We start from the raw sequence: 12,299 nt of genomic DNA, 5'->3' as shown, positions 1-12,299 counted from the left end.
CGCTATCATACGAGGTCAGGTTTCTCATATACTATGGTTTATTATAGTTAGACTATTGTATATCTAACATCCTCGTCCCTACCCCGGCGGCGGGGATATAAAATAGTCCACATCCCGCGAGAAATTAGGCGGGGACAAGAATTCTCCGTATCCAGTCAACTCTTAGTCAAAATCTTAAATTAGTGTAATTTTTAATTTTAAATAGTCAAAACCTAAGTCTTAATTTAATTATATATATATATATATATATATATATATATATATATATATATATATATATATATATATATATATATTTATTTATTTATTTATTTATTTATTTATTTTAATTATAATACTTATTCGGAGATAGGAGTATGGGACCGGGTACCCTGTCCCCGACGGGGGAATTACATACATTTTCTGTTTTTCAAAAATTTTCTTCATCCCGTCTTTGTCAGAGTGGGAATCAGGGATCTCTGTCGGAGTAGGGATCGAGAATTTCTGTCGGAGACCGCACAAATTGTCATCTCTACATGTGAAGGAATAAATTGTATGAAATATCTCAACGAATTAAAAACTCAAAATTTTAACTATATATCATGTTACTAGCAATAATTAAACTCACTATCTTAATGCTATTGGCAATATTAAGACATATCTCACCTATAGACCTATATTTTGCACCATTGAGTTAGGTGTTGGGAGGATTAGACTGCATTAGCTCGTGGACCAACCATACGAGCCTGCTTGACTTCACATATATATTACAAGCTAAGTGATATGATGGTCCAATAAATCTTTTAGGTATTACTTTCAATGCCAAAATAAATGAAGATTTAATAATATAATAATATTTCACCAATTTTTTCCTTTTTATAAACAAGAAAGAAACACATAAACAAAAGAGTTTGCGAGGAAAATAAAATTGAATAAATTTAGATCTACAATCCTTATACTATCCTTTCAAAAAATCAATCCTTATACTATCTTCTGGAGAGTTCATCAAAGATCTGCAAAATCAAGTATCGAAGAGATAACGCTTGAAGCTTAGTTGTCAATACGTATCATTTTTATTTATTTTTTTTTAACTAAAACTCTTTCCATCCTTACAATTTTCAAATTTTTAAGGTGACATGACAATTCATGTCATTTATTTTTTTTATTCAATTTTACCTATTTCAGTGCCATGTCATTTCTTCTTTTTCTAATATATAATTTTTTTTCAAAGTGTCATGTCATTTTTTAATATATACTTCCTTTGTACCATTTGCCTAGTCATGTTTACTATTCAATAGTCAAAATAATTCTTTTTTCATTGTCTTTTTTTTTAGTAATTTTTACATATATTTTATGGTTAATAGTACTTTTAATGTAGTTTCTAAATATATAAAATTTATATATTAATACTAAACTTAATATTAAGAAAAAAATTGAATTAAAAATATCTTCAGTCAAGCCTCGTTAACCGAATCAGACAAACAAATTAGAATGGGTGAAGTACTTTTTTTTCTCCAACAGTGCTAGAAAGAATTGCAACACATGTAAATCGCATATTCGCATTAAAAAAAAAAAAAAAAAAAAAAGAAGAAGAAGCATGTACAACAAACTTAATTGAAAATAAAATCTTTATATATAAAAATTATAAGAATAAGGGTCAAATAGGCACTCAAGTGCACACCAAACTCCAATTAGGTCATCGAACAAAAAAATATAATTGGGTCTCTAAACAACAAAAATTCATGCAATTCAATTCAAAATGACATATTTACCTGAAAATATGCTAACATGGTGGTTACCAAATTTAAAAATATTTTTTAAAATAATTTTAAATAAAATAATTAATTAATTATTTAATTTTTGTAAAAAAATTTAGTACCACCACGATAGTCTATTTTTATGCATACATGTCATTTTGAGTTGAATTGCATAAGTTTGTGTTGTTTAGGGACCTAATTTCATTTTTTTTTTTTTTGAATTTGATGACCTAAGAGCAATCACATCATTAGGAAATTTGCGGAGGTTTTTGCTAGGACAATAAGAGAAGAAAAAGGGGAGGGAAGCGGGAAAAAAGAAAAAAAAAAAAAGTAACAACAAAATTTGTTTAAAAAAAGAGAAAATGACACTTTTTTCCCCTGTGTTGTTTACTAATAGCACATTTTCCCCTATGTTGTTTATGTAACCACTTTATCCCCCTCAATTGTTTTTGAAGTGGCTATTTTTCCCACTCTCCGTTAAATAAGTGTTAGGGATGTTAAATATGAGGGTAAAAATGGTATTTCACTTTTTATTATTATTATTATTATTATTATTATTATTATTATTATTATTATTATTATTAGTAATATTAGTAATGAATTTGGTTTGCAATATAACTGTGCATTTTAGGCGTGAAGTGTTGTAGTATATTAGGGTGTGCATTTTAGGCGTGGAGTACTGCAGTATATTAGGGCGTTGGGTGGGGTCGTCCATTAATAATAATAATAATAATAATAATAATAATAATAATAATTGAAATGTCATTTTTACCCCCATATTTAACCGCCCTAACACTTACTTAACGGAGAGGGGGGAAAATAGCCACTTCAAAAACAATTGAGGGGATAAAGTGGTTACATAAACAACACAGGGAAAAAATGTGTTATTAGTAAACAACATAGGGGAAAAAAATGTCATTTTCCCTTAAAAAAATAACGCGCCTGACTAAACGTGAAATGTGCTACATATGCTATACTTCTACAATCAACTTGCCTTCCTTTCTCTCTCCTCTGGGCCTACAAAAAGAAAAAAAAAAAAAAAACCTATCCTTACCTAGGGGTGGGGGTACTTCAAAAAACCATCCCTCCCATTTGTTAAAAATCAACCATTAATTTTATTACTGTTTCAAAAACTACCAAAAAAACATTATTATGATTACTCTAATTACAATTTAATATGCACTTGAATGATCTATTTCACCCTTATTCCAAAATTATATTCCCCACTCTTTTTAGACATTGATGTAGAAAATTTTAGTTAATTTATAGGGAATAGTAGTACCTATTACCTATGCGAATATCCTGAAATAGGAGGTGTGCCATAGGGGGGTGAAAGTGGACACGTGGCGTGTTCAGCTGTCCATCCAATTCGGAATTTCCCATTCCGGGAAAGGTCACGCGAGCATGTGACCGTTGAGACTCGAAAATGGGCTACGCTCTGCTTTCACGTAGGGCCCATTTGTGGTGCTGCTGTCCACACTCAATGGATATGCCCTTGCCAGCCCATACTGTGGGCCCGTTTCTTTAAATCTCATTCTCATCCTCTTCTACAATTTTCCACATTCCCAATACTTTTTTTTTTCATTCATTTTTACAAAAACTTGTCTAATATCGTCTCACGAATCCTTATTTATGAGACAGATTAGATCAATATGAAAATATAATATTCATACTGAAAAATGTAATACTAATTAAGAATAAAGTGATAATTACTTGTATAGGAAAGTGTAATACTTTTGAAGAAAAATGTAATATTTTTACATTTTAATTTAAAAGTGGAGTTAATTCCAGTAGATGTCCTTTGTCTTTGGTGCTAATTCTAAATTTAGTCGCAGACTATCATTTTTGTCATTTAACATCCTAGACAATTGTTTATTGGACACTTCTAGTACTTCTTATGACTTTTCTTATTTTTAATAAGGGTGTTTTTATCTTTTGTTATTTTTCCAGTTTCAACTGGTTTAATTGGTTGAAACTGGAAAAATAACAAAAGCAAAATATGAAAAAATAAAAATACTCTTACTAAAAATATGAAAAAGTTATGAGAAGGACTAAATGTGCTCAAAAAATAATAGTCTGAGATGTTAAATGATAAAAACAATAGTCTAAGACTAAATTTGAAATTGTACCAAAGACAGGGGACATCTGATCGAATTAACTCTTAAAAGTATTACATTTTTCTTTATAATGTATAAATAACAAACACTTGCCAGCATTACTTATAAGGGAAAGTGTAATACTTTTGATGAAAAATGTAATACTTTTACATCAAAATTTAAAAGTACTACACTTTTCATTATAAGTAACAAACACATTATTCCTTATTAGTATAACTAGCATTGTGTATGCGCGATGCGCGAAAATTCATGCCCAATATTAAAACATTGATAAATACAAATAATTAAAAATTATAATTTGAATTATATATATACAAATAATATATGTATTTTGTACACACACATATATAATTTATCATTCATAGAAATTTAATTAAAATATAATTAAGTATTAAATTAATATATGATAATTAAAAATAGGAAAAAGATATGATAGATATAGGTGTATGGTAATAATGATGCGTTATTAAAGTTAGAATTAAAAACTAACGGTGTTGTAACGGTGTAAGGGTAGTTTTGTCTAATAACATTGGAATGTACAACATTTAAAATAAAATGTGCACATTTATTTGCATACAAAAAAAGGACATAAATCAAGGATATAACGTTCATTGAGGCTTATTATGTTTTTAGATATAGTGATAAAAAATAATTATATTTTTATATAATAATAATTTACAAATATTACTAAGCTAACACCCACATATGTGATATATTGATATGTATACACAAATAATATACATACATTATATATATATATATATATATATATATATATATATATATATATATATATATATATGTGTGTGTGTGTGTGTGTGTGTGTGTGTGTGTGTGTGTGTGTGTGTGTGAGAGAGAGAGAGAGAGAGAGAGAGAGAGAGATACACATATAATTTAACATTCATATAAATATTTAATTAAAATATAATTTATAATTAAATTAATTGTTATATGATAATTTTAATAAAATGATAATTAAGAATAAGAAAAAAGATATGATAGATGTAGGTGTATGGAAAGATTGGTGGATATATTAAATACTAACGGTGTTATAACGGTGTAAGAGTGATATTGTCCAATACAAATAAAATATACAACAATTAAAGCAAAATGTCTATATTTATTAGCATATAAAAAGGGGACAAGAATCAATGACATAACTTGTATTGACACATATTATGTTTTTAGATATTTTTCAGTATAAGTATCACATTTCAATATTGACCCGACCCGACCATTGTGTGTGTGTGTGTGTTTTTTTTTTTTAATTATTAAAATAATTTTAAGTAAAACCAACTAGAACAATTTCATAATGGTCTTCTTTGGTAAAAATAATTAGCCTATCAACCAATTTTGACTTATTTGTCCACTATTAGTTATTTGATTGAGTTAAACAATCAATATGAGTGTTTGATTAATTAGCTTTTTATAACAACTTATTGTTCTAAAATGCTAAAATTCAAAAAGCTGCTCAAAATATTTTTTCAATTAATTTTTTTATAAAGTCATTTTGCATGTAATCAACTAACAGCTAATTTACCAAATATTTTTCTACAATCAACTAATATTATCAACTAGTCAAACCAACTAACACAATTATCTAACAACTATTTACTGAACACTCCCAATATTTTCGATATTTTGTAAGTGATAGACTGATGGTTTTTATGTGTTTAGGCTAAATACAAATTGAGTTTGGTTATGAATGGCGATGTGAATTGTGATAAGCATAATTAGTTGCAAATGAGTTGAATTGTTATCTTTTAAATTCATATATGGCATTCATTCAATATTTGTACAACGACAAAAAAAAAAAAAAAAAAAAAAAGACTTGTTTTCTAGTTGAGAGAATCTAGTTAGGAGCCCTCCCATCACCCTTCAATGTCACAAATGATTTATATTTGATTAAATATTTAACATAGTTATCAAGTATAGCGATTTTTTTCAATTTCATCATAAACGATTTTGCTGATTTACCAATAACGCTTTCACCGAGATTCAACTCACAATCTCTCATATGAGAGTCCAATCTGGGTGTCATCTGAGCACAAGATACTTGACAATTTATTTCTTCTTTTATTATTCCGTCTATTGTTAAATAGATGGACATAGTAATTTCAGTATTGACATATCTTTACCCATAAATATGCAAAGTATAAATTTTTTTTTTTTTACAAATTACTTCTAAACATGCGAATATAAAATTTGATTTTAACTAAAAATATCGTTATATGTCTCACGGTGAGATGATATCCCATCAAAAGAAAACATAAAGAACCTGCAAACGAACCACAGCCATAAGCTTCAAAGGTTCAAAGACCTGCAATGTTACATCTAGCCAGTAAAACCATTCGTTTTCTCAGTCTAGGCAGTGATACCACATGTCAAGATCCTGACCACTAAACGAAAATATCTTGCACTATACTTCAGGTATGAAATTATGATCACGTGGGTCTAACGTGATAAATTATGGGCCTTAATCTAATGTTTTTATTTTAAATGGCAAAATAAAGGGAAAAAAAGAAAGTGAACAATTATAACATTGTAGGTACGGAAAAAAAATATCTTGTTCATTTTTATTTTGTATTTTATTTTAAAATAATTTTGGCCAAGAAAATGTAATGATGACCAATTACTTATATGACCCTTTTTATATTTAGAGGCAAACATCGATCCACGTGGTCGATATAATCTGTCGGGCCATTCACTTTGGCTAAATCCTAAATCCTAATATTTCCTAATATTTTAGTTGAAAAAAATGAAAATATTTGGCTAAAAAAAGTGTTAATTTTGCTATTAGTTTCATTCTCAAGCAACCGTTGTTATTTTAAAGGCGAGCAAAGATTGGTTAATACATCTTTAAATATTTGTAAGTTAGTACTTACAACCAAATTCATATCGTTGTACTTTGTAGTAATAATAAAACAAAATTTATTAACATATTTTAAATTAGTTGAGCAGTTGAATTGTTTTGCAAAAGTTTTTTTTTTTTTTTTTTTTTTTTCATTTTCACGCAAGACCGAGGAATTGTGTGTTTGTTCATGCTTCAATTGGTATTAAAAATACCCTATTCGAGAATAAGATTAGCCTTTCGCAATTGCAGAAGGCCTTTGAGCAACCTTCCACAATTAGCTGATAAATGATTACATGCAAAACGACATTTTAAAATTTTATTCGAAAAAATTGCTTTGAGCATATTTTTAAATTTTAGTATTTTGGAGATATAAACTGTTACAAAAAGCTAATTAATCAAACAATTATATTAGCTGTTTAGCTAAGTCAAACAGTTAATAGTTGTCAAATAAATCAAAATTAGTTGATAAGCTAACTATGTTACCAAATAGGCGAATGACTAATGATTTTGTTTTTTGTTTTTTTTTTTTTGTTTTTTTTTTTTTTTTTTTGAAAACGACTAATGAATCGTATAGTGTTAATAAAAGTGAATTCCACCAGAGGTTCCTTGTCTTTGATGGCAATTCTAAATTTAGTCTCAGACTATCGTTTTTGTCATTTAACATTTTCGACTATTATTTTTTTTGACAATTTTAGTCATTCTCATGACTTTTTTTTTTTTTTTTTAGAAGATGACTTTTTCTATTTTTAGTAAAGGCATTTTTGTCTCTTCATATTTTTTTGTTATTTTTTGGTTTAATTGGTTTTTTAGACTTTACTAAAAACTGATTGAAAAATATGATTATTAAAAATCAGAGGTTACCTAAAGTTCTAAACCAATTAAACCTAAAAAATAACAAAAGAAAAATATAAAAAGACAAAAATTCTCTTACTAAAAATAGAAAAAGTGTAACTAAAAGTGTCTAAAAAATAATAGTTTAAGATGTTAAAAGATAAAAACAATTGTTTGTGACTAATTTGAAATTGACAGGAAAAAAAACAATTGAACAATTAACTCGTGTTAATAATAATGGTATATGTGAGGCGGAGTTTAATTTAGCGGTAAAAGACAATAGTAAATAATTATTAGCGAAATGAATATGATTGATTATGGGCCATTGGATGCGAGGAGGTTAAGGATTGCACGACCATTGATTATGGAGGCAAATGGGCCTTCATATTTCGGAGATATTTTTAGATGGCAAAGCAATGAGAAACCAGACACGACACAGCATTGAATTTCACTACCTTCGACACACTACTGTTGGTTTTTTCTGTTACCGGAGCACCCAATCTCGGAAAGAGCGGTGGGTTTGTTTTACTTTGCTAGTGAGAATGGGTGAAGCGGAGGCCAACGGCGGCAGCGGAACGGAGTTGGGAGTTCAAGAAACAGAGCAGATGGAAATAATCGAGGCGAAACAGGGGAAGAATGGGGAAACAGACAGCGCAGAACCGCCGCCGCCGCCGCCGCAGGCGGCGGCGGCGGCGCTGAGGTGGGAGAGGTTTCTGCCGAAGATGGTTCTCAGAGTTTTGTTGGTGGAAGCTGACGATTCTACTCGCCAGATCATTGCTGCTCTTCTCAGAAAATGCAGTTACAGAGGTTAGTTTGATGTTTTACTTAGAAAACTGTAAGAAACATTAATCTTGATGATCGAGTTGGGTTTGGATTTGGAGATTACTAAAAAGTTTTTGAAATTTAGTTTATGAGAAAGTTCTTGAATTGCAGTTAGTGGCCAGAGGTTATAGACAGACAACTTATGAAAGGTGAAAATTGGAAGCAAAAGATCACTGTTTTTTCCATCTAAAAATCTGATCTTTTTTTCTGGGATTTCGAGAAGTCATTTGTTGTGTTCTGGCAGTTGCTGCAGTTCCTGATGGTCTCAAGGCATGGGAGGTGCTGAAAGAAAGGCCCAGCAATGTAGACCTAATCTTGACAGAAGTTGAGCTACCATCTATCTCTGGATATGCTCTTCTCACCTTAATCATGGAACATGAAATCTGCAAAAACATTCCTGTGATAAGTATGGGCCATCATAACCTAGGATTATCTGCAATTCTGCATAAATAATGTTGATTTACATCTATGAAAAATTGCATTTTTAGTCATCCCGCGGTATATGTGTGACCCTCTTTAACCAGTAAGTTATGTACAAAGTGGCGAGTTTAGACCAGAAGGACCAAACCCGCCACTTTGTCAAGTGGCAGAAATGGTCCCAAAGGATTAAAATTGCCACTTCGATGGTCACACATATAACTGAAGGACCAAAAATGCGATTTTCCCTTACATCTATATATAACTGCCCTTTTGTGGACTGTGTTTTGACAACTTTCTTCCTCATTATGCAGTGATGTCTTCGAACGATTCGGTTAGTATGGTGTATAAATGCATGTTGAGAGGAGCAGCAGACTTTCTTGTGAAGCCTGTGAGGAAGAATGAGCTGAGGAACTTGTGGCAGCATGTCTGGAGGAGACAAGCTGCAAACAGAATTGATAATCTTAATGGTCCAGTTTCTCCTACTAGGAATGAGGATTGCAGTGAAAAGGGGAGTGATGATCAGGTAATATATAATCAATCATGTTTTCAAGAAATCTGTGATGTGGGATTGTCTGTATATTCACTGGATTCTTTGCAGAACTCTTGTGTTAAGCTGGAGATGGAGGTCGGAGGAGAAAACACAGAAAACGTCGAGGAATCTGAAGAGAGATTTCGGGGTGTTCCTATTCATCCAGATGTACAGAAACAAGAGCAAGAGGATCATAATCAAGATGGAGGTAAAGTTATTCGTCTCGAACGAACTCTAAGGTGTTCCCTTGCAGTGTTTGATTGTGACTGTGTTTCGATGTTTTGGTAGATGGTGATGATGATGAGGATGATCCTGCTTACCTGAAATCTTCCAAACGAGCAATTAATTTAATTGGAGCATTCGACAATTCCCCGAAATGTGATTACAGAAGTTCTTGTTCTAAAGATAGTGCAGAAAAGGTTGAGTCTTTACCCCCATTGGATCTTTCCTTGACAAGATATCCTCCTAGTGGCTCTCCGAATAGATTAAACCACTCAGATGCATCAGCTTTTACGCGGTGAGGTCTCGTTATCGCCTTCCTGTAGGCGTTCTGCAGCGTTTTTAGACGATAGTGAACTTCGTCCAACATAAAAGTGTTTGTGCAGGTACATTAACAAAGTTGTGCAGCCCAGAAACTCGATGGCCCCCAAGACTAGCAATCAACAGGACGACTGTGGAACCGATTCTGATAAGCACACTCTCGGTGGTCCAACGATGAATTTCCACGCACTTATGCGACAGGCGAGAGCTGAGCCTGGGAACAACGAAATTGGGCTCCCGATTCCAGTGAGAGGTGTCGGGTTTAAGGGTCTAGGAAATGCCCACACTTCTATGCAGAGCCCCGGTTCAGCAGGCTGCCAAGATTCTCGCTTTCAGACACCTTTGTTTCATCTATTAAACCATGAAGCTGTGAGTTATCAGAACACTGATAACGACACCAGTCAGTCCGAGAAAAAAGAAGAGAACCAGTCAGAACCTGCAGATGATCACGGGCATTTTTCATCGTTTACTGATCAAAGTGCAAATAGTAGTACATGCAATGGCAAAACCTCGGTTCCATTAGTTAAATCTACAGTGGAGTGTAGTAAAGAAAAAGCTCCTCTTGGTCAGGACGGGAGCTATCAACAATCCCAACGAGAAGCAGCTCTTACCAAATTCCGATTGAAAAGGAAAGACAGATGCTTTGAAAAGAAGGTATATTATATTCTGACTTCCATAATTCCATTACCTTTTGTTGAAACACAAAAGTTGTGTCTGTAGAAATATGTCTGTTGAATTGTGTAGAGTTGTGTCTGTAGGATTGTGTCTTTTAAGGATGTATATATTTGTCTGTTGTCTCTCCATTGAGACATGGAAGTAATACAACAATTCTTCTAAATCTTTCTTTAACATGGTATCAGAGCCAGGTTCCGATCCTGAGACATGTGGGTTATGGACCCATATTTGCTGTATATATATAATCATCAAACATGTGTTTTATCGCAAAAGCTAACTCAGTTTTTTTTTTTTTTTTTTTTTTTTTTGGATTTGTTCACAGGTAAGATATGAAAGCAGGAAAAAGCTTGCAGAGCAGCGGCCTCGAGTGAAGGGACAGTTTGTTCGCCAACAGCCAAAGTGACACGAGCTGGTTAGTGATTAGAACTCGAGATAAAAGCTTTCCAACACTATAACCCGATGTTGGAATTTGACCTGTAGGATAGCCACTAACCAGAACTCCTATTCTTTCATTATAAACGCTTCATGTCACCGCTTCTTATAACCATTAAGAAGTAGCACGATTGTATATCGCAACGCCTGTATAATCAGTAGAAGCTTGTTAGTTACAGCAGTTATTAGCAGAGACTATGATGTCTGTTTTTGGAGAAAACAAGGAAAAGTTGATCTACATATGTTGGTTTTCTTGAAATTCTCTTTCATATTCAAAGAACTCTAAAAGTGAAACTGATAAGCTTTTACAGAAAGGGAAGATGAACTTAAAAGGCTTTACTTTATCTGCATATTTTTCTTGCTTGTGAACTTTACAGATTCATACCAAACTACATGCATATTCATCATCAGAAATGTGTCTGCCCTACCTCGGGGAAGGGAAAGCGAATCACCAATCGCGATACACAACTTGTAGTGGATGAACACCATGGCATTGCCTATGTACAAAAACTTATTGTGGTTCTAACTTTCATCAATCTTTTGAAGAGTTTGCTCATGAGTTGTGTAAAGTGACAGTCCACTAACATGATGCTAAATCTATGAAAAATGCATATCTGCTTACCAAAACTCCAAAAGTGACAAAAGCTAGTACAATATGATTGATATACTTTCTGCAACTTAAGAAATATGAACACTCCCGAGTCGCTAGATGAGGTAAATCACGAGAGCAGTCTCTCTGTCGCTGGAGTGCTGACTTTAGGTTAGGTGATCAACTACTTGAACACTCCTTATATACTTTCTGCAACTTAAGAAATATGAACACTCCCGAGTTGCTAGATGAGGTAAATGGCGAGAGTAGTCTCTGCCGCTGGAGTGCTGACTTTAGGTCGGGTGATCGACCACTTGAACACTCCTTATATACTTCTAAAACTTAAGAAATATGACACTCCCGAGTCGCTGGATGAGGTAAATCACAAGATCAGTCTCTCTGCCCCTGGAGTGCTGACTTTAGGTCAGGTGATCGACCACTTGAACACTCCTTGTATACTTTCTACAACTTAAAAAATATGACACTCCCGAGTCGCTAGATGAGGTAAATCGCGAGAGCAATCTCTGCCGCTGGAGTGCTGACTTTAGGTCAGGTGATCGACCACTTGAACACTCCTTATATACTTTCTGCAACTTAAGAAATATGAACACTCCCGAGTTGCTGGATGAGGTAAATCGCGAGAGCAATCTCTGCCACTGGAGTGCTGACTTTAGGTCAAGGGATCGACCACTTGAACACTACTTATATTGATTAGCACCATCACTGCTCTCATTCCTTGGCATTGTAAGTTAAC

The 12,299-nt window shown here is 32.6% G+C and overlaps 1 protein-coding gene across 4 annotated transcripts; it reads left to right on the top strand.

Moving 5' to 3' along the window:
- Positions 1-8,218: 8,218 nt before the first annotated feature.
- On the top strand, positions 8,219-11,215 carry LOC109194023 (two-component response regulator-like APRR5). 4 transcript variants are annotated; one of them, XM_019344873.1, is made up of 8 exons: positions 8,219-8,345; positions 8,605-8,766; positions 9,092-9,303; positions 9,379-9,517; positions 9,598-9,826; positions 9,915-10,342; positions 10,397-10,503; positions 10,847-11,215. In XM_019344873.1, exons 1-8 carry the CDS (start codon positions 8,261-8,263, stop codon positions 10,925-10,927), a joined length of 1,443 nt encoding a protein of 480 aa, XP_019200418.1. In that variant the 5' UTR covers positions 8,219-8,260; the 3' UTR covers positions 10,928-11,215. The 4 variants fall into 4 exon arrangements, with proteins under 4 accessions (XP_019200418.1, XP_019200417.1, XP_019200416.1 ...); XM_019344872.1 differs by having other exon boundaries at positions 9,379-9,510; positions 9,603-9,826; positions 9,915-10,503; XM_019344871.1 differs by having other exon boundaries at positions 9,915-10,503.
- The last annotated feature ends 1,084 nt before the right edge of the window (positions 11,216-12,299 follow it).

Source organism: Ipomoea nil, unplaced genomic scaffold, assembly GCF_001879475.1.
Source record: "Ipomoea nil cultivar Tokyo-kokei standard unplaced genomic scaffold, Asagao_1.1 scaffold1932, whole genome shotgun sequence".
NCBI classification, from domain to species: Eukaryota; Viridiplantae; Streptophyta; class Magnoliopsida; order Solanales; family Convolvulaceae; genus Ipomoea; species Ipomoea nil.
Note: the sequence above shows the minus strand (reverse complement) of the source record. Positions and strands in the feature narration are given on the sequence as shown.

Bases quoted from the DNA above. Each gene is read 5' to 3' on its own strand.
- LOC109194023 (XM_019344871.1), top strand. From the start codon at position 8,261: ATGGTTCTCAGAGTTTTGTTGGTGGAAGCTGACGATTCTACTCGCCAG. The intron at 9,304-9,378 runs GTAATATATAAT...GATTCTTTGCAG, and splicing joins AAAAGGGGAGTGATGATCAG to AACTCTTGTGTTAAGCTGGA. The intron at 9,518-9,597 runs GTAAAGTTATTC...ATGTTTTGGTAG, and splicing joins GGATCATAATCAAGATGGAG to ATGGTGATGATGATGAGGAT.